At 40.0% G+C, this 22576-nt stretch overlaps 1 protein-coding gene and 1 pseudogene across 4 annotated transcripts in view; one reads left to right on the forward strand and one right to left on the reverse strand.

Moving 5' to 3' along the window:
• Window positions 1-296: 296 nt before the first annotated feature.
• LOC148906323 (uncharacterized) overlaps window positions 297-22576 on the reverse strand; it is a 50022-nt gene continuing 27742 nt past the window's right edge. For all 4 annotated transcript variants that reach the window (XM_089037448.1, XM_089037447.1, XM_089037446.1 and 1 more), the window contains 4 exons: window positions 13127-13186; window positions 12845-12953; window positions 10054-11887; window positions 297-475 (listed from right to left, as the gene is read on the reverse strand). In XM_089037448.1, coding sequence (XP_088893574.1) covers window positions 11643-11887; window positions 12845-12953; window positions 13127-13186 — 414 coding nt within the window. In that variant the 3' untranslated portion in view covers window positions 297-475; window positions 10054-11642. The remainder of the gene's footprint in view (window positions 476-10053; window positions 11888-12844; window positions 12954-13126; window positions 13187-22576) is intronic.
• On the forward strand, window positions 4774-6228 carry LOC148906324 (uncharacterized protein KIAA1958 homolog; annotated as a pseudogene).

The raw sequence follows: 22576 nt of genomic DNA on the forward strand, positions 1-22576 counted from the left end.
TAAACATTCGTTTTCGCTCAAACAGCACGCGGTACCGGCTAGTCAAGTCACTGTATAAAATCTATCTACTAACGTCATTTCCAATAAAAAAATCCTCCATATACACATAATTTATACAATTTAAAATATACTTCAATGAATACTAGTAATATTTTGGAAAATAAAATTTAAGAAGAAACTTTCTATTTTCTATTCAATTCATTTCCAAGTGAGGCATTATTATTGTTCAGATAACTCCTTTCATATTACATATTCGCTGAGGAAAATCATAACGTACATTTAGATTCTCATCTTACCTTAGACATTGTTTGGGTTCTTTTTGGTTACTTATTTTTGCTGTTGAATTTCTTCGTGGTTTACGGCACCGAGGGTTCGTTCGTCTCGTTGGAAGCGGGTGAATGGTCCTGAGTCATCCGTCAAGGTGATATAAAAAGGAGATCACGTGACAATCACGTCATAGTTATTTCGAGCAATTCTAAGAAATAAAAAACGCTATGAATACTATATAATGTAAGTATCTGTGGAATATTTTGCGGGACCGACATCCAAACGACGAGGGACGCCATGGATTTGTCAAATTTCTTTCCAGGATAATTTGTGCTGCCTTCGTGATAACATCCATGGTTAGCCAGATTAGTTTTCGTATGACTGTGAAAACTTTGAAAACACTCGTGAAATTAGTCCTTAATTTTACAAGGAACCATACGATTACCCGTTTATCATATATTTATCTCATAGATACTGAAAATTACACACGGAAATCTAGTTTAGTAAATTCTCGTTCGTGTGCTAAATTTAGCTAATGAGAAAGGCGAACGATGTTTTTCACTAGTGAAAAAATACCGTTCGCATTTCTGATTGGACGAACGATGTATTGTTACTAGTGAAAAATTATCGTTCGTCCAATAATAAGCAAGATCGACGAAGTCTCACTGTGTCAACAAACTGGCGCCTCGGGCAGAATGGCTGGAAATATCATTATGCTAATTTATGATTATGTATCTACACCCGACATACTTAAATGTTTCCGTTCATTTTTATAGTCACTCAAACATTAAATGATCTCACTACCAGCGGGAAATGATAAATCGAATATGAAATTCAGTCTTCATCTTATCAGCTGATCATCAATAACTATCTGGCTAGCGGGAATTAAACTTCAAGCAAGATAAATAGTTTCGTCTTCATTAGTATTCAAGGCTGAGCACATTTCAAATTTCCCGCACAAGGTTTAGCTCCGCCTACATATCTCCCCAGAGAAAACCTATCCGATCGTTACTCTGGAAACACCCACGCTCTCGTTTCGCTCGAATACATACATACATACATACTTTTATTTGTTAAGCAGGTTAACTAAACTACGCAGCCACAGGCTGATGTGGACCTGCTGCCTAACTAATTACAATAATCTATAAATAACTAAATAGAAATATCTAAAAATAAAAAACAAAAATATAGAAAATCAATTAAACTTATATTCGTTATAATTATTCAATAGATAATAAATGGAAATTCAATAAATAAATAAATACTAAATACTTAAATTTCTAAAATTTCTAAAAGACTAAAAATATAAAAAATCATCATCTTTTTTCGCTATTAAAGAAGCCCTGAATGAAAAATTATTAATGTCTTTAGAAAATTTACGTATAATTTGTTTAAAATTATCCTTACTAACACTTGATTCCAAATTAACAATTCTGTTCATAAAGTTCCAAATAACTGGGCCTCTATATTGAATTGTCCCTTTTCCAACTTCATGTTTTACTCTTGGGATTTCAACTTGGTTTCCCCTACGGGAGGATTTTGCTTTTGTCTTTACTTTGAAGAGGGACTTCATGGAGTATGGAACTTTATCTTGAAGAACATCATGCATTAAAAGGAGAAGGCGTCTTTTGTAGATGTAAGAGATTGGTAACCAGTTTAGTTTTTGAAGGTTTTCTTGGTGATGAATGATTCGTGCTGCTCTTGCATGAATGGGATCTAAGGTCTCCATAACTGCAGAACTGCAATTACCCCACACCACTATACCATAGGTTACTGCTGGAATAATGGTTTTAAAATAGATCTCTTCTAATACTTTTACAGGAAGCTTCTTCATTCTTCTCAATGCCCCAACCTTCTGTGTGAAAGATTTCTTCACATGGTCTACATGCATTGACCATGTCAGTCTATTATCAATCACTAAGCCCAAACAAGTAGTATGATCCACAATATTGATATATTTATTTCCAAGATAAATTGGTGGAGCTGGGCCCACACATCCATCCTACGTGTCTCGACTCTTCAATAAAACCATATGATTGCTGGTAAAAATACCCGGCTACCATCAAAACATCATCAAACGGACTCATCAAGAGTGAGTTTTATTCACATCAAAACAATAAAGCTTCTCGGCAGTCAAAGTCTTGTCGAGTGAGTTTTACTCTCACAAACAACGACACTCTTAAAGTCTTGTCGAGTGAAATAATGTCATCCGCCGAATATTTCCTTCAGTGCCGTCGACTCTGAGTCGTGACTACCACAGGCTGAACGGAGATGAAATAAGAGAGGCAGGTCTTGAAAGGTTTACAGTAAGATGTGTGACGCTGACAGGAAAAATGCGAAAAATCGCAATGCCAGTGTTAGTGAAGCTACACCTGGGCAAAGCACCATCTTTTTACAACGGAAAGAAGACGAAGGCTCGATCCGTACGAAGAGTTGCCTTTCAGTTCAAGAAGAAATAGCTACAATGAAAAAAACCCCGGCTCTTTTAGGAGCCAACAAGCACTAAGAAAGTCATGACCAATGCTTATTTCAATAAAATGAAATGTTTAAAATAAAGAAATAATGAAAACCTTGATATTAAAGAATAGCAAGAGAATATTAAGTAAGCGAGCACATCTCCCATACATGGGTCTGTAACCATGAAAGTTTCTTGAAAATCTATTTTTAGCTGCGCGCGCGAGCCTGAGCTATTTTTAACATGCGATCCCTTATTGCTGCTCAGAGTTGTAGTGACTTCCATGCGAGCGAAAAATGTTTAGTTCCCGACGAGAAGAATGCCTTCAAAATAAGTAAAAAGTTGAAATGATTAAAGTATCATGTGTTCTTCATGGACGAATTAAACATTAACTTAGCAATTGATGTAAAAGAACATCGAAAAAGATCAAATCTGGATGATTTTCAGTCACGTACGAACAAGCGCTAAAAACAGCGAAGACGCCATGGGGAAGGAAACCGCAATAAAAAATACCATGAAAATAGCGAAAAACCTACAGTGAATACAGCCAAAAAAGCATTTACCGTAGTGTTTTGTATAGTAAATAAAGTTTAAGTTAAATAATTAAGAAGACGATGAATAAGACCAGTATTTTGTTTCACACACGAATCAGAAAAACTATTTGCACCGAAATGTGCCGAAGAAAATTTTCTGTTTTCACAGAGGAAAAAACTACAAGAGGCACTGAAGTGATTTTTCACAATTATTAAATATGTTTAGCTTGCCAAAATACGGTGTGTCAGTTTATGCAAAAGACATTGCCCATTGAGAAAAGGCGAATTAATGAAAAAGTTTGACTATTAAAACTAGAACTTTCTTTCAAATTTTGCATCTTGAATTTTCGCTCCGCCTCAATGTTCAGGTATTTTTTTTCATAACTTTTCAACTTCTAAAGTCCCAAACAGACAATAGAAATACAATCACAATATCGGCGAAGTACAAAAAGTGAATCAAACTTAGTATCTGAGGATTCAAACTAATAAAAAAGAGATTATTTTTACCTGATTGAAGGGCATTTTACTTGCGATTTTTTCTGCCAGATGCTCTTAGTTCGGCGTATTAGTGCCTTTATGTTTAATTCTTCTATTCCGAGCAGCTTGACTGTTTTCAGCTATCTTAAAACCTCTGATTCCAACAGTAAATGCTAAAATTTCTCTCAAGTTTAAAGTTTTTTACACTCTTGACTCAGTGAATTCAACAAGTTTGTTCATCGAAAATCCGGCTCTTTCGTAAACGAGTCCAATCTACCTTCATTTTAGATGTCCATTAGATAACTTGTCATTTTGAAAACACTGAAGTTCAGGTCGGAAGTACGTGTTCTTGGGATACAGCAATATTAACTGTATTTCAGTTTAGGTGGAGAATTGTGGAATAACTTACAGTTTCATCTATAACTGCAATCAACTCCAAAATGATTGAGTCTCAATCGAGCGACCATTGTTTTGATTAAAAAACAAGCTTGAATGATGTTGTCTCAGCTGAGTATATTTTACATATGCTGTTATAATGGATTCCTTCAAATACCTTTCAGAATTTCTCAAGGAATTCCTCTAAACAAATTTTCTCGTCAAATTGAATAAAGTTTGTTTTGTCAACTGCGTGAAGCTTGCTTTGTCACTGCCGATCTCTTGTGTACCCACGGCATCACTACAATCTGACCAATCAAGATTCGCATGCTAAAATAGCTCAGACTAGCGCGCGGAGCTAAAAATAGATTTTCAAGAAACTTTCATGGGTCACAGGGATATGCTCTCTTACTTCATATTCTCTTGAGAATAGATATTGATCATTATCCACGAATAATCATACTCCAGACCAGACTCCTAAAATAATAGTTTCCATAAGTTTGGCGGCCCGCTTTTAAATCCCCTCAGTATTGGCGATTTTAATCACTGATCACTTTTTTTTGTCATTAATATTCATTTTGAGGTGATGTCAATAATTGAGTTAAGATGGAGTTTGATAATGATGTCCATTAAACAATAGCCATTCTGCCCGATTTGCAACTTGAGCGAAAATGGCTGCAGAAAGCTCCAGATTTGTGTCACTCGACAATTCAGTAGAGTCGCTTATTTCAAGAACAGGAAAATACAAATACTGTGAAAACTACGACAAGAGATGTTTCCTTATTAACCAAGTTTCTTCAAGCTAAAGGTGAAACGCGTAGCGAGATAGACGACATTCCTCCTGCCGAGCTGAATGAACTTCTCAGTGAGTTTTTCGTTTGTGTACGAACCAAAGAATGCCAAGAGCACGAACCGTCGTCGCTACGAGGGATGATGTCTAGTTTTGAAAGACATATTTAATCAAAGTCCTATCCAAACAGCATTATCAATGATCTTGTGTTTGAAAAAACGCGAAAAACACTATCCTCCAAGCAGAAACAGCTAAAGAAACTAGGGAAGGGAAACAAACCTAAAGCTTCCGTCGCCATTACAGATGACGAAATTAAGATATTATACGACAAGGGACAACTTGGTTTATCAAGTCCAGAAACGATTTTGAATACCGTTTGGCTCAATAACTCTCTTCATTTTGGCCTAAGAGGAGTAGAAGAGCACCACAATATGCGCTGGGGTGATGTAGAACTGTGCAAAAATGACAGCGGTTCTGAATACTTGGAGTTCAACGAGCGCCAAACTAAAACACGCACTGGCATGAACCCACGCGATGTGAGACTCTTTCCACCTACAATTTTTTCGACTGATAGGAGCGAAAGGGATCCAGTGGCAGTTTACAAAACCTTTGGTATGAAAAGACCTGAAAAGATGAGAAGTCCAGATGCTCCATTTTACATCGCTGTCAACAATATAAAATCAAAGTCCCTTGATAAATTCTGGTTCAAGAGCAATGCAGTCGGCGTCAATAAACTTGGAAGTCTCATGAAAGAAATGACAAGAAAAGCAGGATTGAATAATGATAAGCTTCGCAACCATAGTGCTAGGAAAACAATGATTCAAACTCTGAGCGAAAATAACGTGCCGCCAACTCAAATTGCTTAACTGTCTGGGCATAAAAACCTAAAAAGTATTGAGAATTACAGTCATCTAAGTATACGAGACAGCAGATGGAAATGTCCCATATGCTCACACATATTAACTACGTGTATTAGTATCCTTCCATTCACTCAAATTACAAACACATCAGCTTCAAATCTTCAAGAAGTTTCTCCTGTCATGAACTCTGGACAACGAGCTGCAATGGCATTGTTTTCAAACGCCGTAATTCATGGAGGACAATTTTCAGTTACAATAAACACTGTAAATCAATCACCACCACTTACTCCGCTCTACGAAAACCCTCCAAAGCAGCGGAAAAGAATAAGAATTCAAAGTGACTCTGATGATGAGTAATTTCTATCACTAAGGTAGCCATAGTATGCATTTTTTATTCAAATTGTCAGTTAACTTAAATATTTCAAGATTTTTATATCTCATTCTGTAAACATGCATGCTGTTTTGTGTCTTTAAAAAAAAACCAGATTTATTTCAATTGTCAAACTTTCTGACTTGAATTTGTAAACTATATGTAATATAAAACAAAATTAAATTGAGACAAACGAACTAGCAAGTCAGGAAGCGAGTTAGGAAGCGAGTTAGGAAGCGAGTTAGGAAGCGAGTTAGGAAGCGAGTTAGGAAGCGAGTTAGGAAGCGAGTTAGGAAGCGAGTTAGGAAGCGAGTTAGGAAGCGAGTTAGGAAGCGAGTTAGGAAATCATACATTCTAGCCAAGATTGTCTTAAGGTGACTAGCTACTTTATCAAGAAATCATTACAAAATGTTCTTAGAAAGATATTTTATAGAGAGTTTAACGCTGATTTCAAAAATGAAAAGAAAAATTGGCTGTCCTGAGCTTGTTTTCAAGATAATGAATTTTGAATACGGCCATCTTGACAGGTTGAAAAGAAAATTGCCTGCGGAAATCAACCTTTTCACAAAACAATTCATAACTCACAAATTAAAAACTCAGAACATCTACTTTAAACACTATTTTCTAAGAACTAACTAAAAATATCTGAAAGTTTAAAAATAAGCTCAAATTCCAGCATGTTGTTAGCTAGATGAACCAAAATCGCAATCAAATGAGGACATTAAAACGCTTTTTTTTTCATTCTTTTTCCGACTTGCTTTGAATAGGGTATGAATTTTTTACTCTCTAGTGTCTTTTAAGAATAGGCACAGGTTTTTGTAACCTCTGGCGGCACATCTCTATCCAGAACTGGGTCGACTACAACCCCCCAGGATCCCATTGTCTAATAACCACTATAACCATTACTAAAAAGGTAAATTATACACAGTGAAAAAGATGAAAAAACTTACTGACGTTTCGGACGCTAGTCCTTCGTCGGAGTAAAAAGCCTTTTTACCTTTTTCCTTTTTACTCCGACGAAGGACTAGCGTCCGAAACGTCAGTAAGTTTTTTCATCTTTTTCACGGTGTATAATTTACCTTTTTATCATTACCGTTTCATTAGAAACACCGACGCAGCTCACACTAGTTTTTAGCTAGTTATATCTTACTATTTAGTAATATTTGGTACTAAGAGTAAGTATTTGTTTCATGGTTTAGTGCGACCACTCTAAGAATTGCAAAGTTGAACTTGTTTACGATTTCGGCTCACTTACTTCAAATGAGCATTTGACTCATAGTACGAGTAGTTTATTATTTTACTTCATCCTGCATCTGTCCTTGATTCTTTTGATTTAAGTAAAGCTATGTCCGTGTGTGCGTATGCTCCGTGCTAAACATCATCACACACCAAACACCAGCTTTTCAATTTATTTTCAATTTCAATTTCTTGGGAACTTGATGTTCGAGTAGCCAGAATTACCTTCGTGGATACCAATTGAATGAACGGTAACAATAAAACGTTTATTAAAATTTAAATAACAATATCAACATCGTAATAATAAGGTTTAAAGTAATAAAATATCCTTAATAAAGTACAAGCACTTAAGAATTGCACTTTTTATCAGAACCGAAATAAATTTAACACTAGCAGAACTGTCTAGGTTGCAAGATTTCAGTGATATGAAGCTTTAAGGACTACTAATTCCGCATCGCATCTAATTGTCTTTGAGTCCAATGGCTAAGAAAACGCCAAGAACTACTACATAAGACATCGTCTTCCGACATCGTGTTGAGAAGCAGACAGATCCGTTGTTGAGCCAGCAAACATGTTGTCAGCGAACGAGAAACAGTCGCGTTACACCCATAAAATTAATAATTACCGGCTGATGCAGACGTTTTACTTGCGATTTCTTTTTTTAAATATATATTAAATATTCTGTAAATATTCTGTAAATATTCTGTAAATATTCTGTAAATATTCTGTAAATATTCTGTAATAAAATATCATTCGCTTCCTAATTCGCTTCCTAACTCGCTTCCTAACTCGCTTCCTAACTCGCTTCCTAACTCGCTTCCTAACTCGCTTCCTAACTCGCTTCCTAACTCGCTTCCTAACTCGCTTCCTAACTCGCTTCCTAACTCGCTTCCTAACTCGCTTCCTAACTCGCTTCCTAACTCGCTTCCTAACTGGAAAGATAGGCATCCTCAATTAAATTCAGTTTATTTATTAAAACCCGTTTTTTAGTTCAGTAGCTTACAAGTTTTTGATTATTCCTTTTTGTTCGGCCTGCATGTAAACCAACTATACTAGTTTTATTATTAGAAGTTTTGATCTTTGAAATCTCAGTATCTATGAGATAAATAAATTACAGAATGGAAAATGCTTGTACGTTTTTTATGCACTCGTTAATGCGTATCAGAAAACTTACTGGTTCGCTACGCTCACTCGTTCGTTTTCTGATACTTCTCAACTCGTGCATAAAAACCGTATGCGCGAATTTTCCATTAAGTAATCTAGGATAAAATTCAACGAAAAAAATCCGTCTTGAAACCAATATAATGCCCGTGCGCTGCCATTTATTCTGAACTGTCAAATCAAATGTAGTTATGGTTCAAAATAATTTTATTCAGAATTCAAACGTGTTTCTTCATTACATGTGCTCTCTTCTATCAAGCTTTGGACCGCAATAATACTTCAAGGTTTTCTCCTGTACAAAAGAATATCATCGATCACTGAGTTTAAACAATAATTATTTGGCAAGTTTCCCTTGGATCCCGCTGAATGAAATGTTTTAACAATCTTGAACAAAAGTGCTTCAACAGAAAGAATGGCAAACGTATTTAATATCCCGTCAAAACCCATAAAAACATGCATAAAACTAGATTCCTATCGACAAAATTCTTAATATGAATCAGAATCCAAAGGAAGAAGCCGAATAAAGTGGGGTTTTGACTGATTAAGCCCAGACCAAGGTGGTTTGGCTGAATTATGATTTCCAGCGCTGGCGTTCAAAGTCACATTTGGAGCTGGTGAAGTTGTACACATTTGAGACTACTTGAGTGGTCTTTCCGAGGCCCATTTGCGGAAAACATTTATCCAAACACCTGTACTCTTTCTAGTGTTCTCATTTTCGCTTGAACGTTTTAGTTTCTTGTGGTTTCTTCGTCTGCCAATGCAAAACGGAAACGGGAAGCCATTTTGTTTGCAAAAATTGAAAGAAAAGTTTACATTTTATAAGCGTTGCTAAGCAACTGAACTACCAATAATTTTGCCCATTATGTGATAATCCCCGATATTCACTTGGCCTTCGGCGAATAATTTTTAAATATATTTTTCCAAGAAATGCTAAACCGATCTGCTCTTCCATCTGAAACAAGTTCCAGGAATTCGATGAGGTATGACGTTGCTTCAGCTTATGTAAAAAGTTTTTTTTAACTAAATTCAAATGCCCTGAGTCTCACTAATACTTCTATGAGCATTAACTTTTTTGATAAAGAAAAATTGCTATTCTATTAAGGGGAATAACATAATAATTCGTTTGCTTTAATATCGTTATGTCGTTTTCCTCAAACAGCACGAGGTACCAGTCGAGTCACTGATAATTTATTTACGAACGTGATTTCAATTAGAAAATCCTTAATATATATTGTAATAACAGTATACTCTATAACGATACTACAATAGTCAATGTTCATAGTCATAAATCAGTACATATATTATACATATAATCTATAAAGTATACCTTACTGAAGAGCAGTATATTGTGAGGAGGTTCAACTGAAGCAAAAACATTCAATACTGTATTATTCCTTTCAACTGCAAGTAAAATATGACGTCCAACAAGGTTCAGTACGTATACTGAACATCCGTGTGTTTCATATCCAAGGAAAACGTACATCGCTTAAAGCTAATTGTTAAACTTACTTAAGAGATTGTCATCCTACCTTGGACATTGTTTGAATTTTCTTTGGCTTCTTATACTTGCTGTTGAATTTTGAAGTGACTTATGACACCAAGTGTTCGTTGTTCGTCTCGTTGGAAGCGGGTGAACTGCAGCCGTCAGTCAGGTGTCAATGCGATATAAAGTGGATAACATAGAGATCAAGTGACATTCACGTCATATGGTCACGTCATTTCGACCAAGAAATAGTAATTTTAATTATTCAATTTAACAATTTCCAAAAATATAACATTTGCACATAAATCTAATGTTAGATGGGCCTAAAACAAAATTCCTGAGGAAAAAGAAAAGCATTTTCAAATTGGTCCCTAAGTTAGTGGTTCCTGGGTCCGGGTTGTACGAAGCCTGGATAGCGCTATTCAACGGATAAATCTTATCCAGTGGATAAATTTATTGGATAACAGCATCGACTTATCCACTGGATAAGGATTTATCCGCCGGATAGCGCTATCCAGGCTTCGTACAACCGCGCCCTGTTGTTCAAAGCCACCCTGACGAAAAGTAGAAGCTTATTCTCAAAAGAATAGCACGTGATTTTGAATAGGAACATATTATGCATACCTAGATAGTTCGGTTTATTAATACATAGAAGCATTTGCAAATTAATTGAAAACAACTCAATTGTAAAGCTCCGTCTACACGAGCAATTTTTGTGTGGCAACTTTTAATTGCTCATGTAGACGATCGACAAATATTTGTTTTCAATTTGAGTCAGTAATAATTTCGGACAGCGGAGATGCCTGTGAAATAAAGCCGGGCTAGGGTGCAAAGGAAAATGGTGCAAATAAAGAAAAAAATAGAAATACTGCTGCAGTGATCACTTATTTTATCACTAATAGAAAAGACCAAAAAATACTTAGAAAATGTGGGGTAAAACCCTGGATAACCCAATTACGTAGAAAGGCTCAAGAATTTGCTGATAATCTAGTAAAAGAGTTAAGGGAAACAGACCATGATGGATTTCAAAACTTTTTTCCGGTTTTGATTTCAAGTTTCATTTGCCGTTCTTTTCTTCTCTCTCCTGAAGCCGCCATGTTTAATTAGATGCGCAGATGACGTCAAAATAGTTGCCACATTTATATGTCGTCTCGTCAATTTTCGGTGTGTGGCTATTTTTATTTGCCACATAAAAACTAGGACGCCAGCTTTCCAACAACTATAGCTGTCACATAAAAAACGCGCAATTTTTGTCATCTACACGAGCAAATGAAAATTGCCACATAGAAATTGCCACATAAAAATTGCTTGTGTAGAGGGGGCTTAAAGCGCCTTAGCTTGATTTGCTTATATATTGATAGGAGACATTAATCATAACTCATAAACGAATTGAATAAGTTTGAAAACAGTGAGAAAAAAGGATTTAAGCTAAATGACCTATTATTACTTCAACGTGTTTTGATCTACCAAAATTTCTGGGGTGCATGTTGTGTCATAGTCGCTATTTGGTTGTTTGGTTGACTATAACAAATCATTTCTCATAACTAGCTTGTCTCCTTAGATGGCGGTTGTTGTTTATAGTCTTAAGGGATTTTGAGTTATTTCGTTGCACCCCAAAGATTCATGCTTGACGAGTCAATTAATTTTCAATACGGAGTGGTCATATTCATCAAGGTTGAGATGCCCATCGTACAAGTAGACATCGCGATCAGTATTATCGACCTTGGACACCTCGCTCACTGGAATACTAACTTCAATAGCACTGTCAGCCTTGTCGTGAAATCGAGTGCTTTTGTGAACGGAAAGGCCATCGTCATAGTTATTGCGTATTATTTCTTCTTTGCTGTAGGTGTAAGGATCCATGGCAGTCAAATAGACACCTCATATATGGAAAAGAGAGGGAGAAAAAGTAACAAAAGCATAAGATAAGCATCATAGGTGGATCGAGGATGGATTGATAAGTGGCGGAGAGGTGGATAGGTGGTTAAGCGTGTGGAGTAAGATGGGTAGGCGATCGAATGGGGGTAGGGTGAATATGGGTTTATGGTTGAATGAGGAGTAGGATGGGTAGGTGAATGAATGGGGGAGTTGATTGGATATGGTTTGATGGCCATGGGTGAATGAGGAGTAAGATGGGTATATGCGCGACAGGTCACCAGGCCCAGATGATTTGTCCGAGAGACACCGGGTACTATAGAAGTAGTACTAAGATAGTTAACACAGCACGTGAACTTTAGTTATGAATTTAATTTGTTATCAAGAGGAATATTGGAGGTTGTTAATGAGTTTTTCTGTTGGATTTGATAGGGACACATTTGGTAAGTCTATTATAGTTTGTATTAGATCACACAGATTGATTCTAAGAATCTCTTTGATTGTATTTTTAGTGAACCGCATCGATACATCGACGCATCGATACACGCAACACATCGAAACATCAACACAGCACACATTCGAGATTTCTATCTTATGGAAGCAACAACACAAGGGATAATGAATCTGAGTTTCATGAAGTTCCTAATAAATAGATATCTATGAAAGGCAAGAATATTTTCTACAGGGTAGGGGATTCAATGGGGGTAGGGTGGATATGGTGTTATGGTTGAATGAGGACTAGGATTGGTAGGTAAATGAATGGGAAGTTGATTGGACATGGTTCGGATGGGTGAATATGAGGAGTAAGATGGGTAGGCGATTGAATTTGGGTAAATGAAAGGATGGATGGCTGAATGAGGAGTAATATGTATGTATTGTTTTATGGGGTTGGAATTGGATGGATGGGTGAATGAGTAGATGGATGAGTAGATTTATGGATGGGTTAGTAAATTAATCTTTACCTTCTCCAAAAACTGCATCATTATTTTTGTCAGTAGAAGCCTTAATCATTTTGTCTTTACTGATACCCTGAGCTCCATTGTCATTGGTGTAGTGATAGAGAGTTACATTCTAAAGAAACCAATAAGAAAAATATTACTTACTAGTTGTTTACGCATCAGGTTATGAAATTTTCAGTATCGCTATAAAAGGCTGGAAAAGAAATCCCAGGAATTTGAGAAGGCTCCATTAGGGTTCCTTGTTCTGAATATATAATGGTTTCCTTTATTCACTTCATTATTTACCTCATCTTCGTTATCACTGCTTGGATCAGATTCGTCATCACTTGATTTATCAATCGATTCCTTTAGAGAGAGAAAAAAATTCTTCAGTACAAATCATTCAAATAATCTTTTTAGTTATCTTTATTTACAAAATTGATTTGCAATCCAGATAATTGAAAAACTCAATATTTACAATGATATAAATTTGTATAAAATGAAATAAAAAATAAATAAAATAAAAGTAAATAAAATAAATAACAATATCTACATAAGTTAAATATTCGGATAAATCTATAAAAAAATGTACATTTGCAAAACTGTCTATAATTGATTCATTAGTCCCACTTCCCAATTGAACTTGGTATAAAACTGTTAAATAACGAAGATTAGATGTAATGTCGAATATATAAAAATACAATGATAGTGTGAAGATTCGTTGAACATAACGACTGAAATAAATGTACCGTTACTTACATATCCTCCTCTCCTAAAAAGCCTAATCTCTAATCCTCGATTTTGTGCTCATAGTGTCTCCAAAACTAATAACGTAAATAGAATATTTCGGGATTCCTAAAATACCGCCCAGTACCTTGATTACAAAGGCATATACTCAGAGTTAGCCTGTCCGTACAGAAATATTATTCGGCATTACCGCAAGCACCCACAGATATCAAATATATCATTTCACCTTGTTTTGCATTAAAAAAATGTCCAAGTATTCTTTTCATCGAATTATTCTTTTTGAACCAGCAAAAGTGTTTTTCGTTGTAGCATTTAAGCAGTAAGCTTTCATTGCACACCTAAATCTTCGAGATATAATTATCCATCATTACTGGAAACTCGCATAAAGCTTTGTAATTGGATAAGGCCCCGTCCACACTATGCCGGATAAATTTGAATCCGAATTTTTATTTATTCGGTTAGGCCTACCGTCCACACTAGTCCGGGCAAATGCGGAACAATTCTTCACCGAAAAAGAATTTTTTTCGAATACGGTCTTCAGAGTGGAACAAATTGAAAACGCCGGCTAACCGTATTAGTGTGGACGGAGAACATTTCGTACCCGAATTTTTCGGATATGATGACGCCATAATTGTCATGGGAACATGGCGGGAAGGCTAAAGATTCACCGCGGGCTCAATTTCAGCTTCGATGCACATGCTCAGATGTGCAATGAAGCGTTTTTACCGCCTCTGATCGGACTAGAGCAGCAGTAAGGGGGACTCGCGATCGATGCCAAAGATATACGGGTTTAACTCGCGGATTTACGAAGACGGGTACAGCAGATTTACGGGATTTCCCGCGGTGTGTCCTTACTGCTGCTGTGTTGGGTACCGCAAACGGAGGTTAAAATATTCCTTAGATATACATGGCCACCATCAACGACATTCAAAACAAAACTGTGCGCAGGCTCGGAAATCAGGTGATGGATAACTCAGACGCTGACTTTGTCTTCGCTACATTTATGGAGGGAAAGACAGACAAAACTATGAATCACAAAATGGCTGAAAAGATAATCAACAGAATGCCGGCCGGTGACTACCGTTTGGAGTTGACATTCGTAAAGTACTTAGACGGTGAGTGGATAATAGAAAAGGGTCGTAATCCTATCAGAGCGTCTGGTAAGCAGAACCTGTTCGTTTTGAATAAGCACACACGACCGGGAGCACTTGAGGGAATAGACATGCTCTTCTACGAGGTCGCTTACCCGGTTACCGTGGTCATTTACGGTGCATACGAGATTAAGAAGCCGGATGTTAAGAAGTTGCGACCAATGCGACATCCTGGTAACTGTGTCGGGAAGCTGGTTAGGGAGTTTTTCGAGGATTCCTCTCGGGGTGGTAAGCTTACGCCAAAAAGAAGAGAAGCCATCAGGAAATGGGAGCATTCTACTCGTAAAACTGGAGGCTCCATCGAAAACATCAAAAAGTTAGAAACTGCCTTAGAACGCCGCATACACGTGAAGGACATCACCGACGGTTTCATTTACGAAGGGACGAAAAAGTATGGAGGCCGGGGAGCGCCTATTGTTATCTATCAACACAACGCGCACGCATGGAGAGAACTTAGGTTTCCAAGAAAGAAGGAGACAAAGGTCTACAAGGGGTCACCACTTATAGATTTGATCCACGAGAATTCCATATGGCTAATGGATTCGGAAGGAAATCAATTCATGACGCAAGACGGCACTCTTTACCGGCCCGAGAGCGAACACCAGCGCATCCAAAGCGCCTGCGAAATCCTTGGTGAGGACTTTTCAGATGAGGTCCTTAGCTCCCGCAGTTTGGACTTCCTGGCCGCAAAGAAAAGAAACGGCTGGAAACCCACCCCAAAAGAATTCGGAGACATAGCCAAAGCCTGTGTAGAACACGGCCATGGAGGTCTGTGGAACATGGAGTACGACGAAGATCAATACGTATCCCTGGATATGAAACATTGCTACCCTGCCAGTTTTAAAGGCCTTGGGGATTGTAAGGAGTATTACGATAGATACGGGCATCCCGACTCACAATTCTTTCGTGTCGCGTTAGACTGTAAATACGACGCACCAGCAACAGGATTCGTCAGACTAACCACATGGGAGTTGGCAGAAGACTTACATCCAATAATTTACGCGTGGTACGGGAAACATCTACAGGAGAAAGAATGGATCCCCGTGCCCCTGCTGAAGTTTCTCGAAGAGCGTAAACTCCTCACATACACAGCGCATGAAGCCATACTCTGCCATAGCGCCTTTACACAATGGCTTCCAGAGCACAACCCCACAGCGCGTGTGGTCATAGGTAAATTCACACAGGGCGCAAAAGAAGGCGAAAAACACATGCAGCGACGCTTAATAACAGACGCCGGTGAGCTAAGCTTCCTCATAAAACGTGCACATGACCAAGGAACAATGGTATCCGTAGAGAAATGGGACTACTTCATAGAAGGCCAAGGGGAACGGCAATGGAATGCGCTGTGTTATTACCAAGATCATCGCCCGCAATATTACCATCTTCGGGCCAGCATGTTAGCATATGCGCACATTAATCTATTGTCAATGCTGTTGCGGTTTGACAAAGAGGATATCCCACGCGTAGCCACGGATTCTTTGTATGTAAAGCCAGAAGTGTTAGAAAAGATGCAGGAATTCTATACAGAGGACGAACTTGCAGAGAGCGGTCAATGGCGCGTCAAAGACGAAGAAATAAAGGCCTGGAGAGAACGCGTAGAATACCACGGGGAACACACACATGGTTCAATAACGCCCACTGTGGAGCCTTTACCGTCGGTTGCCAATCCAATATCTTACAAACGCTTCTCTTACCTCTACGGAACCGGTGGCAGTGGTAAAACTACGCGTGTCTTGAAACTATTTCCAAAGATAAAGGTGTTAACACCAACGCATCGTCTGGAGCGAGAATTAACGGAGATGGGTTACGATGCGCAGATGTACCACAGCTTCTTCCGCTGGAATGGTCAAAAGTGGGTGCCGGAAGCAATCCACGATATACCGCCGGTAATACTATGGGATGAGATATGCACCGTGCCATTAGAAATCCTGCAGGAGTTCGTAGACTTCCTACGCGGGAAATGTCAAGTGATATTCGCCGGCGACCCCTGCCAGCCACCGCCTATTTGCGGAGAGATGCCCCACGAATGGTTGAAAGAAATGGTCGACTATGCAGAAGAAATTAACACCGACTACCGCAGTAAGGATCAAGTAAGAAACCTAAAGGCGGAACTTCGGGGCCTCAGTGACGCGGAACAAAACAAGATACTTCGCAAACGTGTACGAGCGAAGAAATACGAGGAATTCCTTCACGCGTGGCATCCAAAGGATTTGGTGTTGAGCAGCAAGCGCGCAGCACAATCACGCATACAGAAAGACCTACTGAATATACACCGCGAGCGATTCCCTACATATCCCGTGCCCGTCTGCTATAAACCCCACGACACCCGAATGCAAAAAAGAGACGTATGGGTGCCAGGCACCGACATCCAACTGCAGAATGCCGTAACTCAAGATAAAGCCTGGGTGCCCATAGAAAAAGTAGAAAGAATTACCTCACACCCCGATTGGCGCTTAGGTTATTGTATGACAGTCCATAGCGCGCAGGGACTTACCATAAAAGAAACCTTATGGGTCATAGACCAGCGGCTGTGTTGGAGCAACCTTATCTACACCGCCGTAAGTCGTGTGGAGTATGCCAAACAGTTAAAAAGGGCCTGGGGGCCACAAATGCGTTACGACCGCACCCCAGAAGACGTAGCCAAAGAGAACATTGCTAAGAAACTCCTTCGCTACAAGCGCCACGACGAAGAAAAGAGCAAAGATCCCCGCTATGCGGGGATAAAGTTTGACCTATGCGTGGACGACGTCTATAAGAAAGGCGCCCGCTGCGCAAAGTGTAACATACCTCTACTATGGAGGTTTGACCCGAATGACGATCAACAGTTCTCCGTGGATCGTATCAACAACAAGCTCGGCCATTGCAGAGGTAACGTAAGGCTGACATGCCTAGAGTGCAATCGGGCGCGCGGAGCAGCGCTACTCTGAGTCTTTGGGGACTATGAGCAGCTCTTCCATGACAAATCCACGACTTGGGCCATTTAGGTAATACAACACGGGTTGCCCTTCCTTGGTGACGGACTTCGAAATCTCATACGTTTCCAAAGACCAGTTAGGATCCGTGGCTCTCTTACTGCCACCTTCGAGTTCCCCCGGCTGATAGAGGTATCTGACCACTATGTCGCGGGGTAGCTTTTTTTCCTTCAGTCCGACCGCCCTTGAACTTCTGACGTAGGACTTGTGTTCCACGTGTTTCTTTTTTATGGCATCCTTGGGTTTTATTCCTGTAGCCCTGGCCGCCTCGTTGTTTAAAGCCGCGACGACCTGGGGGAGCCTCTGGGTCCATTCCCTGTTGCGTTTGGAGGGATCTTCCAGCTCTTTCCAATACTGGTACCCAAAGAGGCGCTCGGCCAAGGTCTTATTGAATCTTTCGACGATGCTCTGACCCCTGTGGTACTCAGCTTCGGCTCTTCTAATCTTAGTGCTGTGGTCTTTCAGGGTCTTAGTAACCACGCCCATGAACTCCGTCCCCGCATCCACTTGCAGCAGCTTAGGCCATTTCAAGACGCGCTTATAAATCCTACCTAGGGCTTCTGCGACTTCCCCAGAATCCTTGCTGGTTATGGGTTCGGCGTCCTTGTATCTGCTTGCGATATCGACTACGGTCAAAGCGTACCTATAGGTCTTTTTTCTCACCTTATCGTGCGGTAAGAAAAGCAAATCCGCCTGATGAACCTCGTTGGGGGCATTTACGGTAAAGCTGGGCCTGGGAATGTACTTGGGCACGGGAAGATAAACCTGCCAGATGGTTTGTTTTTTCAACCAGTTCTTAGCCGTTTCTTCTGATACCCTGGCCGCGGTCGCGAGTTTCTTGATAGCTGATGCTCCTCTCCAATAGCCTTCAGGCCCATAGTAAATCCTTTTAAGTTTGTCCTCTACGCGGCCCATTATATGAATTCCAGGACGAGATTGATCTTGCGTCCGTTAAAATCCACCGTCTTTCCGTCCACTTTAATGGTGATGTTTATGCTTTCTACCAAATGAGACAAGTCATAGCTTAAAGAAATGGGAGTGTATTCTACCAGGTCAAATGGATTACCCTTAGGTGGAAACTTGGACATTAGATTACTGGGTCCTTCATTAAAGTACGAGCTTACTAGGCTGCAGTAAACTTCGTAGTTAGCGGGAACTTTCCATTTCACGTCAAGTTGACCATTGATCGTGGTACTAGTAAGGCCCAGGAGTTCTACCAATGAACTGTCCTTTATATTGGCACTCCCATTATTTTTCTTGAACTTCATTTCATGGGGTAATCCTGTGGTAAGAGTATATCCATGCTTTGCTAGCTCCTTAGCCAGTGTTATAGGGGTGTAATGGGAATCTGGTATTTTTGGCTTTTGGGAATTCACAACGACAAAGCCGCCAATCAAATTATACCAAGAATTGTACAAAGAGCAACTAACCAGCCTAACCCTTTCCGCGCGGATGGGAGGATTCAGATAAGTGGTAAAGTTATTCTTGTCGCTTTCCAAAAAGACGATCATTATATTAGATACGCCAAGGCCACGCCTCCCGCCAGCCCTGCGATGCCAACAAATACCAGCTCATTGTCTTTTTGTTTCTTAGAAGGCTGGTAGTAATCCTTAAACTGAGGCTTTCTCATTCTAAAGTCGGGGTGTGCTTGCGCATAAAGTTTAAAGGCGTAGTCTGTATTTTCGAAGTTCTTATCCGCCTGCATTTTGTCTTGGTAGTTCTTATCCAACCAATCCCTGTAAGCTTGTCTTTTTTCATTCCAAGCTGCCACGTCTCGCTGATATTTCTCCAGCGCTAAGTCGTGCCTCTTCCTCTCAGCGTTAGATTCTGCGTTTCTATCACCGCTAACTAATTTATCCAGATATCTACCACCATAATTAGCCCCTGTAAATGCTAAAGCTGCAATAACTCCACCTGCGACTAAGCTAACCATTTATATATTACGCCGTAGGCAGGTACCTTTCCTTTCGTAGGTAATCCTTTAGCATGATAGCCCCGCCTACGGCAGCGGTCATCTTAGCAAAATTAGCGAAGCTCTTGCTTGGGTCTTCAGTAAAGTCTTCTTTTAGCACTTTCTTACCTACCCAACCAATACCCGCAACGATGGAAGTAATAATAGCTGCTTCTTCAACAGTTTTCAATAACGCGGTCGACATTATATTGCAAAGCGAGAAGGTTATTCCATTACGGGTATTTTGCTTCTAGGCGGCTCCTGCACAGGTGCGTGATATGTTGGTGGTTTTACCTTTTTTGCTGCCCGCCATTGTAAGTAAAGGCTGCCTGCTGCTATAGCGACTCCTAACGCGCCAATGACGTAGCCGGGATTCCAAAAGGATTCCTCTTCTTCTACCTTTTCCTCCACCTTTTCTTCTTTTTTGCTTTGTTCTTCCTGTTCATCTCCGCGAGCTTCTTTCCGGCAGCGACTCTGCCTGGAGATTTAGCCTTGGTAATCTTGGTATCTTCTACGGGTGGTTGTTCTTCGGTGCCACTCATCTTATATTAAGGGACTTGAAGGACTTGACAAGTAACTTGATGACGACTTGACAATGACTTGGCAATGACTTGACAACGACTTGACTAAGTACTTGAGGTGACTTGACAACGACTTGTCTAAGTACTTGAGATGACTTGACAACGACTTGACTAAGTACTTGAGGTGACTTGACAACGACTTGACTAAGTACTTGAGGCGACTTGATCAGGTACCTCAGCAAGTGCTGCCTGGAAGACCTTTTCGACTTCTCTGTCCTTCTTGAAGTCCTTTCAAGATGTTCCGAAGGAACCTAGTACCTCCTTCAAGTCGACGTGCTGAGCTACGTGCAAAGCCGCAGAGGCGACTGCCATTAACTTACCGCACTTCAAAGACAACCACCCGCAGGTTATCTTAAGTTCTTGGGCGATGACATAGTCCTCGCTTATGTCCTTCCGCAGTTGCTCCACGTCGTCTATGGGCAGTGCAAGTCCAAGCAATTTAGTCGCAAGTCGGATAGCGGAGTCTGCTACGGCGTCCGTGGTCTTACTTGCAAGGGCGGCCTCGTACCTCTTATGGAACTTCTTAACTTCCTCTTCTGACAACTTATTAACTTGCTCATGGGTAAGTTCCTTGCCTATCATTTCTTTACACTTCCCCGAAGACACAAGGATGTTAAGTTGTTCCTTGAGGTTACTTTCGTCTAACTGTGTGGGGACTTCATCTAAGAGCTGCTCAATGTCCATATATGTTAATGGAATACGGAAACCTCAAAGAGAAGATCATCTTGGAATGTTGGTGCGTTTTTAAATGCCGCATGTATTCGTGTAACTGTTCCTTGGATATCTCACCGCCGTAGTCGCTTAAGATGGTTTCCAGGTCACTCCGGCTCGGAGTATAAAATACTACGAGAGAGCCTATGTTTTCCCTGAAGGGCTTAGAGACACTGGTAAGCTGCTGGGAAAGCAACCAAACGCTGATATTGTCGTGTCTACCGCTGAAGGCGAGCTTAACGAGCTCGGAGGTGCGCTTTTTTACGTCGTCCCCGCAGGCAATGTCATCCAATATGAGGAGCGTCTGCGTATCTTTAGGGAATTGCTTATGCCAGAACTTCAAATGGCTGGATAACTCGTTAGGGTCTAAGATATCTACAAAGAAGTCGTCATCTTTCACTCCTATGCCCGTCCAGGTGCGGTTATTCACGTAGGTGGGGCAGAGCAGCACGATGTAGTCGAAGCGGTATCTAAAGGGTCCTAATAGCTGCTCCACGACGAACTGGGTCTTTCCGCAGCCGGTGGGTCCTACTATCAGAGCATTGCAGGGAATATGGTTCGGATCCATTATATATACGATGGACCCAGTGGACGCAGTAAGAAGGATTGCCACCGACGCAAAAGATAAAAGAGACACCATAGAAATGCAAAGGGAGGAGATCGATCGGCTGAAAGAGCGCGTGCAGGAATTGTACGATGAAATGTGCGGTCTGAAGCGCGCAGAACGGTTTGGTGCGCTGATAACTATGGCAACGTGGGCTAAGGAGTCCGTTAAGGACTTCATGCGATATCCCCTGTAGAATGTTAACAATAAGGTTAAATCTTTGTTAAGTATATGTGGAAACTATTCCAAAGAGTGTCTCAGAATGTTGACGTTTAGGTTAAATCTTTGTTAAGGATGCCTGGAAACTATTTCAAAGAGTGTCTCAGAATGTTGACGTTTAGGTTAAATCTTTGTTAAGACGTGCCCTTCAAAGGGGTTGTTATTTTTATTTATTATTATTAAATATCCCTAATTATTCTTAATAATAATAAATAAAAATAAGAATGGGATTTGAGACTCTTTGCACAAACCCTACTTTACTATTTTAAGCCGCCTACTGACCATTACGGGCTTTCCAGGCATCCTTAACAAAGATTTAACCTTATTGTTAACATTCTGAGACACTCTTTGGAATAGTTTCCAGGTATCCTTAACAAAGATTTAACCTTATTGTCAACATTCTGAGACACTCTTTGGAATAGTTTCTGGCCGTTGAGGACTTCATGCGGTATCCCTTATAGTGGTTATTAAATCCTTATTATATATGGAGTGTGAGCGGTGTAACAAGGAGTTCAGCAGCAAGCAAATGTTAAAATACCACCTGGAAAAGAAGGTGTGCGCTAAGAAGGCACGCGAAAGGCGTTGTAAGGAGTGTAATCGCCTCTTTAGCAGCGCGCAGATGTTGGATTACCACGTTGATAACCGCGTTTGCCTAAAGAACGTATGTGAGCGCTGCGAGGAGGACAAGAACGACGAATGGCATCGACATCGGTGCCGCGGCAATTACGACCTGCTGAGCGTGGCTTGCGAGGAGCACGGCGACGTTGCTGCACGATGTTGCCCAAAGGAAACCCAAAGGAAGTTAACGCGCCGGAAGAAG

Source organism: Actinia tenebrosa, unplaced genomic scaffold, assembly GCF_029948245.1.
Source record: "Actinia tenebrosa isolate PJP-AT-01 unplaced genomic scaffold, QUT_ActTen_1.0 PGA_scaffold5__44_contigs__length_20552954, whole genome shotgun sequence".
Classification (NCBI taxonomy): domain Eukaryota; kingdom Metazoa; phylum Cnidaria; class Anthozoa; order Actiniaria; family Actiniidae; genus Actinia; species Actinia tenebrosa.